This window comes from Muntiacus reevesi, chromosome 2 (genome assembly GCF_963930625.1).
Source record: "Muntiacus reevesi chromosome 2, mMunRee1.1, whole genome shotgun sequence".
NCBI lineage: Eukaryota > Metazoa > Chordata > Mammalia > Artiodactyla > Cervidae > Muntiacus > Muntiacus reevesi.
Genome location: NC_089250.1, coordinates 139661190 through 139678371, shown reverse-complemented (window position 1 = coordinate 139678371; position 17182 = coordinate 139661190). Strand labels below are relative to the sequence as shown.

At 43.7% G+C, this 17182-nt stretch overlaps 1 protein-coding gene across 2 annotated transcripts in view; it reads left to right on the top strand.

The window, feature by feature from the left end:
- Positions 1-16481, top strand: part of SORBS1 (sorbin and SH3 domain containing 1) — a 234492-nt gene extending 218011 nt beyond the window's left edge. The window contains exons 31-34 of one of the 2 annotated variants that reach the window (XM_065922955.1): positions 7183-7242; positions 7951-8009; positions 11309-11421; positions 13137-16481. In XM_065922955.1, coding sequence (XP_065779027.1) covers positions 7183-7242; positions 7951-8009; positions 11309-11421; positions 13137-13204 — 300 coding nt within the window. In that variant the 3' untranslated portion in view covers positions 13205-16481. The remainder of the gene's footprint in view (positions 1-7182; positions 7243-7950; positions 8010-11308; positions 11422-13136) is intronic. The other variant, XM_065922954.1, reaches the window with a different exon arrangement.
- Positions 16482-17182: the final 701 nt, after the last annotated feature.

Below are 17182 nucleotides of genomic sequence, written 5' to 3'. Positions count from 1 at the left end.
GAAAGGGTTTGACTTTTCACTCTTTTGTAGACTCCCAAGCTGATGTGACCTTGGGTCGGTTGTGCATGTTTTTAACTAGGAGTTCTCTGAACAGCAGAAGGGGGTGAATGAAGGGCAAGGGGCGTTTAGAGGAAGACAGGATCGGTGGGAAGAGTGCTGCATTCAAAGTTAGGGTTCCTGGGCTCTATCTCCTGCTTTGCCATGAGCCTGCTGTGTGTCTCTGGGTGAGTCAATTCCCTTCTCTGGCTTCACCATCCATAGACAAAAGATCCAGACAAAGCTGACTTCTTGTTAGTTTTGATAGTCTCTGATTAACTAAAAATCCTGTGTGAATTTCAGTTATAAGAAAAGAGAAGAAAAAATACAAAATTTTAAGGAGGGGGGGGTTATAATAGACCTGTGGACCTTCATAGTGAAAAAATAATAGTGTTTCCCTTTGTTTTTTGAGGGACAACTAATTGAACAAAAATACACAAAATGCCCAAGAGTTCGGAATTATCAACCAAGTTCCTGGGTTTTGTTGAGCATAATTTTGGCTAGGAAGGTTTAGGACAATTGGTCAAGAAAGTGAAGGGGAAGATGGTCTTGGGATTCTCCAGCATTCATCAATATTTTCTGAGCCTTCCCCAAAAGAGAAGCACTGTTTGCTGACTAGCCTCCAGATTTGGTTGTTAGGAGCTTCTATAACTGGTATAAGAGATCCTCATAGAATTTTTTACTTTAAAAGAATATTTAAAGTCACTCCAGTGACTTGTAACGTTTTCTGGATCACAAAACTTTTGAGAATCTGAGGTTAGCTGAGTCTAGGCCAGGGGTTTGGGAAAGAGGGTGGCACACACACAATTTTGCATAATTATAACAGTATAATCTGGGGGAATAATTTTTAAATAAAAGTATTCAGGAAAGCTCTTTGTCCTCAAAGCGTCTGAGAAGCATAAGAACAATACTACAGCCTTGGAGAAAGGAGAGTGGGAAGGGAAACAGGACAGAAAAAAAGTGCTTTGGTGAGCTCAGAGGGAATAGCCCTTACCACATGGAAACTAGGTGAGTTCCCAGAACTAAGATAAGAAAAAAGCTATAGGCCTGCCTTGAGCATAGAAATCAGAAATAAAAGGGAAAGCATGTGATACAACTTACAAGAATGAAAAGGAAATTTAAATGTTAAAAGACCCACCTAATAAGGGGAAACATTTTCCTTTGACTCCCTGAGAAGGGAAATATCCAAATATACACAGAGTGTTCAACAATGTACAGGGTGGGGAGAGACGCTGGTTGCAGTTCTTAGAAAAATCACCAGCAGGTATGTATACATTTAATGGTTAAGGCTCAGGGAACTAAGACTTGAAGTTTCAGGATCCACCCCTAAAAGAGGTGTTAGGAGAGAAATGGAGGATTTCAGTAGAAACCCAGCTCATGCCAGCTGCAGAGCATGTGTGAACTAAGGTGACCTCTTGATCACCACTTCCATCCAGCTATTCGGATATCTCCCTCTGGCAGATCAAGCATGATGGGAGGTGTGGGACCTGGAGTCAGAGAGACCAGGGTCCAAATTCTGGCTCTTCACTTCCCAATTTAGACACACTGGGTCTTAGTTTTATAAGATGAGGTAAATATTGACCACTTAATATTGAGTTGTTATGAGGCTTAAATGAGGTTTTCTGGAGATGAATGCACCTAGCACAGAGCATGTAATTGGGACTCATTAAATATTGTTGTGTGATATCGAGGTAACAGGGAAAAGAAAAGTAGTTTATCCTCCTTACTCCATTTCACCTAAGAGAGGAAGATGGGGTTGGAGGAGAGAAGAAAGTAGAAGATGGAAGAATCCTTTTACTGGATTGTTGTCGTTGTTCGGTTGCTCAGTCATGTCTGACTCTGAGACCCCATGGACTGCAGCATGCCAGGCTTCCCTGTCCTTTACTATCTCCTGGAGTTTTCTCTAACTTTATCCATTGAGTTAGGGATGCCATCCAACCATCTCATCCTCTGTTGCCCCCTTCTCTTGCTTTCAGTCTTTTCCAGCATCAGGGTCTTTTCCAATGAGTTGGCTCTTCACATCAGGTGACCAAAGTATTGGAGCTTCAGCTTCAGCATCAGACCTTCCAGTGAATATTCAGGGTTGATTTCCTTAAGGATTTTCTGGATTATTCACACAAATCCAGAGTTTAGAAAATTTAGAATTTACACCCTGTAAATTAGTGCTTCTTCTTATTCTCTCACCTTGAGTACAAAGGCATTCTCTTGGAAAGTTTTGGTTTCTCCATACTTGGATACACATTTGGCATCAGTTGTCTCATTGTTTTAGGAAAGAAACAGACCCCACCACAGACTATATGAGAAGGTTAAGCGTGTAAGTTTAGTGCTATCATCAGGTTCAGATTACATCAAAGCTTGTCTGTGGACTGATCTGCAAGGAGATTGAGTGTAGGTGGTAAGCAGTTGAGCTGATTGGTTATCATATTTGTTTTGTTTGTAAGCTGGGTTCTTTTTCTTAGTACAGCCAAGAGAAGGGCTCAGTGGAGCCAGACTATTCTGCAGACCTGCAGTGGTTTCCTAGAGCCAGGAGCCCGAATCATTCAGGTCTCCTGCCTCCTCTGGCAGAGTCTGCCTGTGGTCCTCCAGGAGCTGTGGTTCTTTCTCTGTAATCAGGGCAGCCCCTCACCTCCCACAAAGCCAGAAGAGAACCCTCCGGGCACCTTGGAGGCTGCAGTCAGAGCCACCCTCCACCCTGTCTCCAGTGAGCAGTGAGGAAGTGCTGCTCCTTTTAAACCAGGTCAGCCGGCCCAGTCTTTGTTCTCAGTTCATGGGATGCACACACGCTAATGACTACATGAGAACATCAGAGCCAAAGAGGATATTTATGTAAATCATGTCCAAGCCTCTTATTTTACTTGAGAACTTGAAATCCAAAGAAGTTAAGCATTTTCCTCAAGCGACAATGAATTAGTGTGACATCTGTCCTGGAACCCTCCCTTCCAGTCCAGCGTCCCCTGGGAGGCCAGCGTTGGTCACCAGAAAGTTAGGGTCTGAGGAAAGGAGAAGGTTTGGAGTGGCTCACCATCTCTGAGACTCATGACAGCCCTAGAAGGGCTCTGGGCCACGTGGGGGTGGGGCTTCTCTGTCCTGCCCGCAGCTCCAGGACTTCCTGCTGGCCTCCAGCCTGTGGACATTTTATTTTGGGCTTCAAGGCTTTGGCAAACACCCAGAGCTGGAAGAGAACGCTTAGTAACTCATAGGAGCACCAGGTGTTTTTTTGTGGATCCAGAGGGATTAACAGCCCCCAGAGACCAGCGTCAGATTTCTGAGGGACTGCCCGCTGTGAACTGGAGGTGGAAAGGTAGCAGGGCCACAGAGCAGGGATACACACAAGGTTGCTGTCTCGGAAGAATGAGACACAAGCTCCAGGCCAAGAGGGCCAACTTGTGTGTGTCTGCACAAAAATGGAAGAAAAGCAGTTTCTGGATCAGTAGCTATCACCTGCTTACTGTTGATGAGGCTATGCAGGGTGCGCTGGGGTGGAGGGGTTGGTGGTTCTTTTTCTAAACATGTGAAAAACTGGGATGTATTTCCAAGAGTCTGAAATGTCCCTAGCATGAGATAATAGTCCTTTTATCCCTAGCCCTGGCTGAGGTCGTGATTAGAACTTTGTCTGCTTTTGGGCTTAAAGAAGGGTGTACACTGAGACCCACGGAGGGTTTAGAGCAGCACTGGCCAGCAGGAATATAACATGAGTCATGTATGTAATTTAAAATTTTCTGGTAGTAAAATGGAGTGAGTGAAATTAATTTTAGTAGTATATTTGACTTATTAATCCAACATATCTAAAATAGTATCATTTTAATACATAATCAGGATAATTGTTGAGATATTTTAAATTCTTTATACTAAGTTTTGAAATAACTTTGTAAAAAAATAATTTTGTAAAAAGTGGAAATAATTTCACACTTACAACACATTTCCTACTGGTCCTGTCTCAGTGTTGAATAGATATGTGAGGCTCCTGGCTACCAGGTAGCATAGTTTCAGAGGAAGATATGTAAAGCTATAGATGGTTAGAAAACAGGACCAGAGAGAGAAATAAAACATACACCTAGAGAGGAAAAAAAAAGTCTGAAGGTCAACAGCCTTCCAAATGAAGGGGAAGTGCCTATGGTGGATATCAGTGATTTCCATCTCCAACAAGGATCCACATGCCATACCCACTCATCCCCCTCAAAAAGCTGGTTTATATTTCAGCCCTGTGAGATATTTGGTTTAAATCTAAGGAATGCATTTCACATAGGGAGAGACTGAATCTTAGCTAACAGGATAAATATTTACTTCACCTTCTTCCTTCATTTATCCCACAGACATTAAGTAGGGAACCAGTCACCTCTGAGGGGGAGTTAAGTTTGTACTAGATGTTAAATGTATCCAGATGTGAAGGCTGCAGTGATGATTATCCTCTAGTCTGGCTGTGACCTGAGTCTGAGGAACATATTAGCTGGGTCAGGATCCCTTTTCAGTACTATTGGATCCTTGAGTTAATGACTGCATGATATCATTACTGCACACTGCACCTTTTACACAAAATATTCAAGAAAAGTTACAGAAGAGGGAGAAGCTGGGTGTTGCTATCATTCTTACCCCAGCTCTCCCATCACCAGCTAAGAAGGAGGTGGTGTATGGCAATTAGACTCTAGAGTTTCAGTACCCCATGGCTCTGGCACCTTGTGAAAATCTTCAGACTTCCCTGAGCCTTAAACTTTCCTCTTCTGCCCTCCCCAAGTCCGAGGGTGAGTATGAAAGTCAGATTAGGAAACGGACCTCTATGTGCTTTGAAAGCAACTTTAAAAAAATTTAAAAGATACTTTACAAAACAAAGGGATAGTAAGCTATCAGGTTCTTCATAATATATCTGATTCACCAAACTTCTTTTAAATTAAAGTATGAAATACTTGCTGTGTGGTTGATCCCAGTCATTCCTTTGGGATTAAAACTGATGCTACAGTGCTTCAGTAAACTGGAGGTCATGTCAGTAGACTGTCTGCATCCTCTGTTTGTACTACACTTGACCTGAGGTTGGTAGGCCACCAGCTGGAGTTTGGAAAAAAAATTTTTTTTTTTTGAGAACTTTTATTTTCATGAAGTGTCATCCAGATTAACCAGTCTTAGCCCACTGTAGCTAAGGAACCTCAGTGTTAGATAAATGAGATGCTCCAGAGCCTTGCTCCCTAAAGTTGGTCTGTGGACCATGCAGTATAGGCATCCCCACATAGAAATGAACACCCCAGACGTGTCAGACCAGAATCTGCATTTTAACAGGATCCCAGGTGACTCTGATGCACATCAGCGTTTGGGCAGCAGTGCTCTAGTTTCCCCTGTAGCAGTTGTCAATGCAACCTCAGCTTGAACAGCTTTTGGGACCAACAACCGCTTCCTCTCAAGGCAGCCCCTTCTATTGGACAGCTCTCACTTTTAGAAAGTTTTCCCTTCTGTCAAGTCAAAATCTGCCTGTAAAGATCACCCACTCAGGGATGCCACATAGAAGCCCACATAGTAGATGCTTGGGAGTGTCATTATTTTTTTATGCAGAAGCCTTGATCCAGAGGCTGGATGGGCAGTGAGGTCAGCTCCCAGTCATCTGGCAAAGGCCCGCAGGTCTGAGACATCTTCTAAGAAGCAAAAACCCTTGCAGTTCTCTTTTTAATTGAGTTCTATCTCTTCTTTTAATCCTGCTAGAGACCAGGGAGGCTGGTTTAAGGAAATGAGGTTTGGAGGGGTTTGGAGAACTTGAAGCGGTTTTTCAAAGGACTAGAGTATGGAAGTGATGTCTGGAATGGAAGTTGGCCCCTCAGGGCATGCAAGCAGATGGGGCATTTACACCAGGGGGGAATGGGAAGGGATGGTGTGGTGGAGCAGTTAGCTCTTGCAGGCTGTGTGACATTGGGGAATGTGCTAAACCCCTCTGAGCATCAGCTTCTTAGGAATTAAAAGAAAATGGGATGATAACACTGTCTTGCCAGTCTCCAGGGTTTCTGTGGGACTCACTGAATATAATGTCAGTGGAGACAATTAATAATGTGGGAAATGTGTCAAGGATGAAAGAGAAGGTCCAATGATATAGTAGATGAATTCAGGAGACAGGGCTTCTGCTAACTTGTTGGATGAGCTCAGGGAAAGTCCTCAGTGTCTCTGGACCTTCCTGGGAAACAAATGGTCACACACTAAAGATCTGAGTGCTCTTCTAGAAGGCCCTGCAGTTGCTGTGGCTCATCAGTATTATTGCACATAACCTGGAGGGTTTCTGTAAAGATGGCTCTTCAAATGTTCAATTAGAGAGACTTCTTAAGAGTTGGAGTTGAATCCTCTCTGGGGTAAATAATTCCCAACACTCTTCCAGTGAAGGGCTGGCCAGCTTTACTACAGGATTGTTACTTTAAAGACAGGTCTGCTTGGCCTGATTGCACCTCATTTTCATGTCATCATGTGATACCTGAGCTGGTGAGTGAAGAGTGATGGTTTCATTTCTACTGCTGTGTCAGGACACACGGTCCTGTTTCTGTAAGCAAGTCCTACTGTATGAGATATCGGAACTCATCTATCTCATACTTAGCTGGAATGTATCATTTGCAGGTTTTTCCTGGGAGAACAGCCTTGTTTGATACACCACATACTACCAGGGAGTTTTTCAAAAGTGTTACTCTCTTGTTTGTTTTATAAGTACAAGAAAACGGCATACCTGATAGTTTTATGAGCCTGTTTTGCCAGAGGAGGCTCCCTGTCAACAAAATAACTGGAATGGGCTTTCGGTATATCAGTCCTTTCATCGATGCTTGCCAGCTAAGAGTGAGGGGACCAGCGTGCGTGCTCACAGAGGGACATGACTGTTCTTAAGGCCGCCCTTCTGTGTCTCTTCCCCACCAGTCTGGGGTCCCTGTGTTGTTCATCCTCACCTCACTGCAGCCATGCTCACAACTGCCCATCTCATTGCCTGGATGCTTGCTTCTAACTCTGTACATTGCATTTTCTCCTCTGCACCCACCGTGTTGTCATGGAAACTCGGTGGCCATAGGCCACGAGTATCCGGTGTCATCGAGTGTGATGGTGTGGTATGTGTATTTGCTCACACTTTTATTTTTAATCCTTTTCAATGTGACATCTGCTAAAATGTCTCCCTTATAATTTGCTTGGTGATCACAGCCTTCTCATCATTCATTGAGAGCAGGACCTGATCTCACAGAATCTGAAAAGAGCTATGTGGTAAGATGCCTATTGAATACGACTGTAGCTTTTCTAAAGAGAATTCTGACTGATTTCTAGAATCTAGACTGGAGTAGACTGGTTGACTCACAGAGCCATTATTTTTAAGAATTTTATGGCTATTGTAGTAGAGAGAGAGATGCTAGGCTACCCCCTCCCCTCCCCCAAAAAGGCAGAGGAATTTAGAGACTATTTCTACTCTGCCTACATGTGGGATTAATATTTTAGTGCATGATTGGGGATACATACTTGCATCTCTATCCTGAAATTATTCCATTTGTAACGGTTACTCACTAATTACAGGCCTTTATGCTGCTGCCTTTTAAAATTTAATATTTATACTAAATCCCAAATTCTTCTGTATCTTACCTGTTTTTTCCATGCTTTCGCCTGGATCCCTCCTGCACTCCACTACTGGAATATCTATTTTTTTTAAACTGGATCTTCAACTCTGTTGTTTCCCTGGACTTATGTGCTTCGTCTGGAATGTTACATCTCTTCCTCTCTTTCTTTTTTTTTTGTCCCCATGTTGACTGTTTTATGGGGGTTTCTGGATATCTCGGGGCCACCTCACAGGAAGCAGTTTGCAATGAGATCATAAACATTGCCGAAAAATCTGTTCATTACTGCAGCACTGTTTCTCATCCCCTTGACTTTCATCACAAGGTATCCCCTTCTGACAATAAATCATCTTTAATCATTTCTCAGCAACCTCAAGCCCAGCAGCGAAGAGTCACCCCAGACAGGAGTCAAACCTCCCAGGATTTGTAAGTACATGTGGCGAACCTTGGTTGTTGCATTGTCCGTAGTCTGTTGCCCTTAGGAAGTGGGTCGTTGACTGGCTGTGGGAGCAGCCCTGTCGGGGAAATGAACCCATCACTCCCAGCTTCTCTGAGGGCTTCTATGTAAGGCTGTTTCCTAACAGCCAATGAGAAAACAGGTGGGGGGTGAATAAAGGCAGTCAGGGCCTCTATGGGGAGGGCAGAGGCGGTAAGGAAGTGTAACTGCCATACAGGGCAAAGGGGGGCTGGGCTAACTGGTTTCATTCCTAGTGTTGTGAGAATACAGAGGGAGCAGTATTAATCCCGACTGGTGATGAATGAATAGGGTTGATCCATTCATTAAAAAAGAAAAGTGTTGGATATCTCCTATATTCCGTGCACAAAGGAGTAAACGCCATCCACAGGGGAAGGGCGTTTTGGAATAAGCATTGAAAGACAAGTTGGATTTGAGAGTTAGAGCAAGGAGGTAAAAGTCTTCCTAGCCTAGGAATCCAAATGTACTAAGACCCAGGGTAGGTGTCGTGTTTGGAGAACACCAAGAGACCCTTATAGCCACAGGATGCAGTTCAGGGAGGAAATGGAGACGAAGTTCAAGGGGCAGGTTGGGACCAGATTGTAGAAGCCAGAATGCAATGGAAATACATTTGGATGTCAATCTGTATCCACTCAGGAGCCAATGAAGGATTTTAAAATAAGGAACATACTTGGAGTTCCCTGGCTGTCCAGTGGTTAGGACTTCGCGCTTTCCCTGCCAGGTCACTGGGTTCAATCCCTGGTCAGGGAACTAAGATCTCACAGGCTGCACCAGCATGGCCCAAAAAAATATGTGGACCACGTTGACTGGATTTCATTTTGGGAAGATAACTTGGACAATAGAATGGAGGGTGGATTTCAGGGACAAAGGATAAAGATAGTGGTTTGGAGATATGAATACAGCAAAAAAGTGGTGAGGGGCTGAGCTTGGACAGAATGGGCACCTTGTGCATGGAAGTATACAAGATTCCCCAAGAAGACAGGGGTAAGGGGAGAAGAGAACTGAGGATGGATCTTTGGGGAACCAGCTTTCAAGGCCACAGAGTAGCAGCCAGCAAAGGAGACTGAGGAGGAGGAGCAAGAGACACAGGTGAGGGTTTAGGAGTGTTCATTGGTACTGAGCAGAGCAAGAAGGGTGTGGTCAGGGGTGCCCCTGCTTCGGAGAGGCCGAGGAGGGTAGGAAATGAGAAACGTCCTCTAGGTGGCGAGTGGGAACAGTCATCGGTGATCTCTGCAGTGACGGTGTTGGGCGCAGGCAGATGCTGTTAGAAAGGGTCTGATGAGTCAGTGTGATGCTGAGTAGAAAGAGCTAGGGGATGGGGGCTAGAGACTCAGGGAGCAGCAGAGGACAGGGGGGGATGTTTTCAGGATGCAGAGGCTCAGGCACTTAAGGAGGAGTTGACAGAATCAAAGATGTAAGAGAGAAGATGTAAGTCAAGGAAATAGCCCAGGGGCCGGAGCTTAGCCTGGCCAGGAGCGGGCACCCTTCCTTACACATGGAAACAGGGGCAGGAGGGGAGGAAAGTTATTCTGCTCAGAGTTGGGCACCCGAATTGGCAGAGGAAGTGAGGGAAGGACTCTATAGAACTGTGTCCCTGTTAGCATGAGGCCCGTCCAAAATCAGAGCCCACTGGGGACCCAAGCAGCAAGGTCACAGGACTGTGTGCAGCCAGTCTCTGCTGTCTGGGGTGAGAGCAGAGAAGCAGGAACAGGGCTAACCTTGCGGAAATGAGGCAGGCAAGGAAGTCACCACAACAGTGAAGGGACTGAGGCACCGTGAGGAGTCCAGTTTGGGCAAGAGACAGCCAGCAAATACAGAAACACTGAAATGTATTCAGTTACATTTGGAAGTTCAGCAGTGTCACTTCTTCCTCATTAGAGACCTTACTTCTGGCAGAGAGATCCATCTACCAAAGTCTCATGATATCTAGATAAATATGGAAAATTAAATTGCCCCTTTGGCTTACTAGCAGAGGACAACAAACCTCTTATTTCTGGACACTGATTCCACTTATTTCTAATCCCTCTCACCCACACCCTGGAATTCACTGACATCCACTGGAAGTGGTAGAGGATTGGCTCATTTGGAAAGTTTTGCCTGCTACTGTTATGTTTCAAAGTATCAAGTAAACAGCATTGTGAACTGGTAGGTGCACCTGGTGGGCTGCCGTCTATGGGGTCACATAGAGTCGGACACCACTGAAGTGACTTAGCAGCAGCAGCAGCAGCAGGTGCTTCTTAATGAAAGTGTGATAGTCGCTCAGTCGTGTGTGACTCTTTGCAACCCCATGGATTGTAACCCACCAGGCTCCTCTGTTCATAGAATTCTTCAGGCAAGAATACTGGAGTGGGTTGCCATTCCCTTCTACAGGGTATCTTCCTGACCTACAGGGGATTGAACCCACATCTCTTGCACCTCCTACATTGCAGGAGGATTCTTTACCATCTGAGCCACCAGGGAAGTCCCAGTAGGTGCTTCTTAAGCATTTGTCAAAAGAATAAATGAAAACAAGGCTTTATTTGTTGCCAAAGCAGGTATTGATTTCACAAGTAGTCCAGCTTGGTCTAGAGCCTGTCAGAACAGCACAGGCCATGTTGCCTTAGGCCAACTAGCAAGTAAATAAAAATTTTAACCCCAAACATTACTGGGATAGATATGCCTTCAGGAGTTTTAGAAAAATGGCATCCACATTTCAAGGCAGTTAATAAAATATGTGTTGGCATGTAAAGAAGCTCAAAGTAGTATTGCTAAATAGTGTGGTAACTAGCATATACTTTTAAAAATTATATATATACACCTGACAATTGCTTCATGCTCTCCAATGTATGTGACCAGGATATAATGTCTGTCTCTGGACCTAAGTAACTTCTGATTATCCTTGACAATCTACACATATTTTCTTGTGTTAAGAACTTGATTAACTTTCAAGGGGGAGCATCTAGATAAAAAAGCTTGACTAAAGTAACCAGATGAAACTAAATGAAAGCAAAAATCATGACTTGCTTCTCAGATTCTCCATCCCTCTGAATCTTAGTTTACTTAACACATATTGAATGGATCTCCCCCAATGCTAAGTTATTACAGAAAGAGCCAATAAAATACTTTTATGCCCACTAATGAGTAGGAAACACTACACAAATGTTGATTTAACTGAAACAGGTTTTATTTATTTTTTTGAAACAGGTTTTAAAAACTCATTTAATGCCATCAGCATTTGAGTCACTTACTAATCATTTTTTTGAATTTACAGATTTAGCTACCAGGCATTGTATAGCTATATACCACAGAATGATGATGAATTGGAACTCCGAGATGGAGATATTGTTGATGTCATGGAAAAATGTGACGATGGGTGGTTTGTTGGTAAGTGATACCGTGCTTTTCTTATCTGTTGTGTACTGAAGGAAAAACTCGGAGTGATGAGTCACAAAAAGAGCACTGTTCTCTGCACAGAAAGAGAGCCGTCTCAGTTCCTATACCACCGTCAGGAATGCTGGGCCACCCACTATAGGTTTGTTCTCAAATCAGTGTGGATGATAGTAACTATGAACCTGAAGACCAAATATGCCAACATCTACTGCACAGAAGGGCAGTTGCCAGTTGCATTTATTGAGTTCTATTTGTGTTTGGGGGGGGTGGGGGTGGGCGGGGACACTGCCTGCTTGTGGGATCTTAGTTCCCAGACCAGGGCTTGAACCTGGACCCCAGCAATGAAAGAGCTGAATCCTAACCACTGGACTGCCAGGGAATTCACTGTTTCTATTTCTGTTGTGCATCTGTCTGTCCTACATTTGGAAATTTTAATTTTTAAAACTCCTGTGGAACAACAGAACGTGCATGTAGATTTCTGCCATGAAGTGCAAGCATATATGTAGAGAGTCCGAAGACCTCATTTACTCCAGGCTTCTAATAACTTTAACCAAAGCAATACCTGATGAATTAAAGGAGTCACCTTTATAGGATAGAGCAGAGAAAGGCCAGAATTTGAGATTCTGTAACAAAACAGATGCTTAGTAATACTTTTTTTTTTTTTTTTTTTAGTAATACTTTCTTACTGAAGTTCTTTCAACAAACAGCCTATAAGACAAAAATAGTCCTCTTTTCACAGATTCAAAATCTTTACCATCTCAGTTCTCTGCAGCCTCCCTGACCATTGCCCTGGGGCTTCAGCTAACTGTTTTAGATGGCGTTAGCTTTGACTCATTCTTTTAGATGTTTTAGTTTGTGCAACAACTCCAAGCCACTGGTAGTAGCTGCTTGAAATGTGTTCAACAGGATTCTGAAGCCCTAGCCAAGCCAACTGGGGAAAGGATGCAATGATCAAATTATGCTGTCTGCTGATGAGAGTAATGATGATGCAACATCTGTCTGCCACCCCACCCTCCAGCTTTAGAGAAAGTCCAGTTTCTAAGACTCTGTGCTCCCAATGTAGGGGACCCAGGTTTGATCCCTGATTAGGGAACTAGATCCTGCATGCTGCAGCTAAGACCTGGAACAGTCAAATAAATTAATTTTTAAAAGTTGATTACTTAAAAAAAAATTCCAAGGGAAGGAACTCGATTAGGGACCCAGCAACTCTGGACATCAAACAGTCCAGGAAGGGCTCTGTGGTAGCTCAGTGTTCTGGAATCCTGGACAAGGTTGGTAGCAAAGACACAGAGTCAATTTGGGGTTTAGGCGAGAAATTTCCTTTCACTCTGTAGTCATATCCAGAGGACTTTCAGAAATGCCACAGTTTAGAAGTCTAAATCCCCCTAACCTTGGTGTGTTGGATAGCTGTGTTCATTCTTCCATAAAAGAGAAGCACTGGAAAGAGCCATGGGCTGGGAGTCTGAAGACCTGGGTTCAAAATCTGCCTCTCTGAGTTTGGGCTTCCTCATCTGAAAAAAAATGGGAGTGTTAAAGAAAGGTCTTGCTTATCACCCAGCTATTCTGCAGCCTAAACGAGATAAGATAGGGCAAAGTGATTTGGAAACCATATGCCCTTCTACAAGCTTTGGGATTGTTATCAAGGACTCTGTCTCTGAACTGTTCTGAGTCAGTCTTCTCATTGTGTCTTTTTTTTTTGTTTTTAATAGGTACTTCAAGAAGGACAAGGCAGTTTGGTACTTTCCCAGGCAACTATGTAAAGCCTTTGTATCTATAAGAAGACTGAAAACCACAGAGATGATTTTTATTGGAGGACGAAACATAATTCATGAATTGGTCTCTTTATTTAAATGTTGAGCAGTAGGAAAACTAATGCAGTGGATAAAGTAAGAAGCAAAAGAGAGGACAGAGAAGTGTTGTATTTAAAACCTGAGCCTGTCGAAGCTTACTGCGTGTATCGGACAGGGCTGAACCATGCGAAAAAGGAATGAGGCAAGTCGGTATTTACTTAGCTGCTTCTGGGAGCCATGCCAGCCCTGCCCTCCTCTTCCCAGCTTGGGTAACCTGACCTGGAGTACGGTCCCAGAGCAGTTAAGCCAGAACTGCCTCTTGCTGCTTCAGGCTTGACCAGCTTTGGCTCAAAAGGGTCGTTTAGCCTGCAGGTGCCCTCGGAGCACCAGGCAGATCCCCAGCCATCCTCCAAGGCTCCACACGGACTCCTCCAGTTGCCCTGGAGCCTCCTGGTCCCCTAACACTGCTACAGATCAGTTGGACCCACCAAGGCAATCCCTACACAGTGGTGGAGACCCCAAACAACCCAAGGCCAAGTGCCCCACTGGAGGTAGGTAGGGAAGTAGAGGTCAGAGAAGGCCCCATGCACTCAGCATGCATGCAGTGTTACCGTTGACACCCCTGGTGTTCAGACAGAAAAGCACGCAAGGCTTGCCTCTGGAGCAGGGTGGCCGGGCAGATAGTTCCATTTGTATTTCCAGGTGATTAAGGCGAGAAGCCTGTAGCTCTTGAGGTCCCCTGCCATATGGCTCCTTCCATATCATTGGCTTTTATAAGCAGTCACTTTCTGGGCAGCATAGTGTCATTTACAGAATGCCATTGCTACCCTTACTTTTCTGGATTGTTTTAGGCCAGGACAGTTGGGGGTTGATAGGCTTATTCTTAGAACAAGGGATGGTGTTCAGTGACTCAACGTAACACACACTGATGTATACTGGATGCCTGGGGCCACCAACAAGCAAGGTGTGCTCCAAGCCTTAGGAAGGGTTCACCACATCTCCATTTTCACCATGTATCCCCCTGGGAGCCCAATGACCATTCAGAATGTAGGAATCCAGGGTTATGTATCCTGACACACCCTGTGAGGCTTCCCTTTAGAAGGTGCAGCTGCAGTGGCCCTACATTTGAGGCTGTAATTCTGCTACTTCCAGGAGGCCTGTCTTTTGTAGGGGGGCCAGAGCCAAGAAGGGAGGCCTCTGTGATGGCTGGGATGTACAGTTACAACTTTATCCAATTCAAAGATGTTTATCGACCTCTGTTAGACACCTTAGAGAGATAAAGATAGAAATGACCCATTTTCCTGCCTGCTGGAAACTCAGAGGTGATTGGAGAGACAGACACACAAAAATACTGAATCAAGAGAGACTGCGATATGTGCTAAGAAGGGTGTGAGAGGAAGAGATGAATTTTCCCTGTCGGGATCCTAGAAAGCATTGTCATATATCTCTCTCCATTAGCTCACTTTTGAACAACTAGGATGCTGGAAGAACCTTTGTCCGAGGGTAGTTTGTGGCTGGAAATATTTAGACCTGCTTCCAGGGTCTTCCAACTCTGATCCTCCCCACAAATCCACGTTCGAGGTCATAAACAGGAGAAGCAGTTCCAGGTTGATAGGGTTGTGTACAGGACTCCTGGCTCTCCGCAGGTAGCTCAGAATTGGCCTGAGGTCCCAAAGTCTGGAATCTTTCCAAGTGGGCAGAGTTCATCTTCAGTGCCTCAGCTTCTGTCTCCATTATGCATCTTAGAACCTCGTATCAGCTGACCACCCTTCAGACAACCACAGTTCCCTCACTCTCTCTCCTCCAAGTCCTGCTCTCAGGAAAGCAACTGTCGCTGACTCCTTCACACTGAAGTGTAAATGACGGTTGAGAAGAATGTGTTACTTCTTCCCAGAAACATTGGTTTTTAACTAGAACAGATCACAGAGCCTTAATTCCCAGGGGAAAGGCTGTGGAACCAATGGTGGAGGGTGGGGCTGGGGAGTGCGGGTAAGGGTGGATGAGCTTCCTGTGTAGAAAGGGACTTCTTGCTATTCCTTAAGTAAGACGCATTGCTTTGGAAGGTCCACCTCACCATCCAAGGGCGGTCGTTTCTGTCCTCCCCCTTCAAATATAGACCCCGTGCATATTCACATACACTTTGCACAACAGCATTTCACCTGTTTTGGAATGTAATTCTTATATTGGCTAATGTGTTTCCTAGTCTTTCTTAGATGCAAACCATAACACGACCTTATCTGTTTTTTGAGGGGGTGCTTATTAAGTAGGTAATTTTGAACACCTCTTTAAATACAGCTAGAAAATAAACCAATTTGTAAAGCCACATTTGCATATGACGCCAGCCTCCCGACTTTGTATATCTCCAGAATCCCAGGTATGCCTCACCAGTTTGCCCGTCTTTAATAAACTCATCTGTTAAAATCTGCATCAAACTTCAGCTTCCTATGTATGACAAAACAAGGAGCAAAGGGTTCCAATTGCTCCTTTGTCTTCACACATTTAGTAATACAAAATACCTATTTTTATGCTGAGATATTTATACAGGTTTATTAATCGCAAGTGCAACTAACTGGCGGCATGCCCTGCAACACATTTTAATAGATTAGCCATGCTTCTGGGTAAAGGCAAGCCCCACACTACTTATCTTTTGCAGTCTCTCTGGGATCAGTAAGAGAAAAAAAAAAAATCACATGCTTAAGAAATGGGACTGTAAATATGTATATTTAACTTTGTATAGCCCATGTACCTACTTTGTATAGAAAAATAATTTTAAAAATCTGAACTGAAGGGGAGGGGGGGTATAATAAGGAAGTCATGAAGTTTTTTGCATATTTAAATGAAGGAATTCCAAATAACTTACCTGCAGATTTTTAGCACAAAAATACCACTGTAAAGTGTTATAATTTTAAATAATCATTCTTTCTGGGAGAGAAAGTAACTGTTATCTCGGTTATAGTGTTTTCTTCTTATTTCATTTTTGATTTTTTTTTTTTTGCAGTCCTATTTATCTGCAGTAGTATTAAGTCCTATTGCTAGGTTACTACAAAAAAGATTATATTCTGAAAGAAAAATAACTGACATTATATATAACCAATTAATTTAAAGTATTGCCATTTAAATTACACACCAAGAGCATGTACCATGCAGACACAGATTTTTCTGTTCATCTATTTTTCTTTATGCAGTGGATCAATTTGACAGATGTTGAATTACTACATTGGCTGTACATATTATTTAATAAACTTCATTCAAAATTGTGTGGCACATGCGTATTCTTACCATTCATTGTTTCTTTCCTTCCCTTTCAAGTTTCTCAACTGAAGCTTATATTCACTGCTTCAAAGGTGCACACTCATACCTGGCTTCCCCCCCAAGGCGGTAAAGAATTGGCCTGCAATGCAGGAGACCTGGGTTTGATCCCTAGGTTGGGAAGATTCCCCTGAAGAAGGAAAAGGCTACCCACTCCAGTATTCTGGCCTGGAGAAGTCCATTTAACTGTATAGTCCATGGGGTTGCAAAGAGTCAGACACAACTGAGCAACTTTAATTTTCACTCCCCCTGTGAAGACGCCACTTATTCTATTCTCAACAGGCTAACTCCATGATACTCTGTGAATTGATTAATGTTGACCACTTTGCCATTCTTTATAAAATTTTGTTCTGATTATAAGAATAAGGCACATGTCTTTAAAAGCACGAGTGACCATTATAACATATGTATAATGGGTCTAGATTTATTCCATAAGACATGGGGACAGACAATAATGAGACAGCACTTAGTTTTTCTAAACATGTTAAATCTGGCCCTGAGTCTTCTCTTGCTACAGTGGGTAAAGATGCAGTCCATCCTTCTGTTCACTCCCAAACCAAGTGTGTCGAGGCTGTAGCATTAGACATCCAGCCTCCCCTGGCGTCTTCACTGGGCCTGGTTGGGGGGTGTGCAGGCTGCTATAACAGAATGGTCTG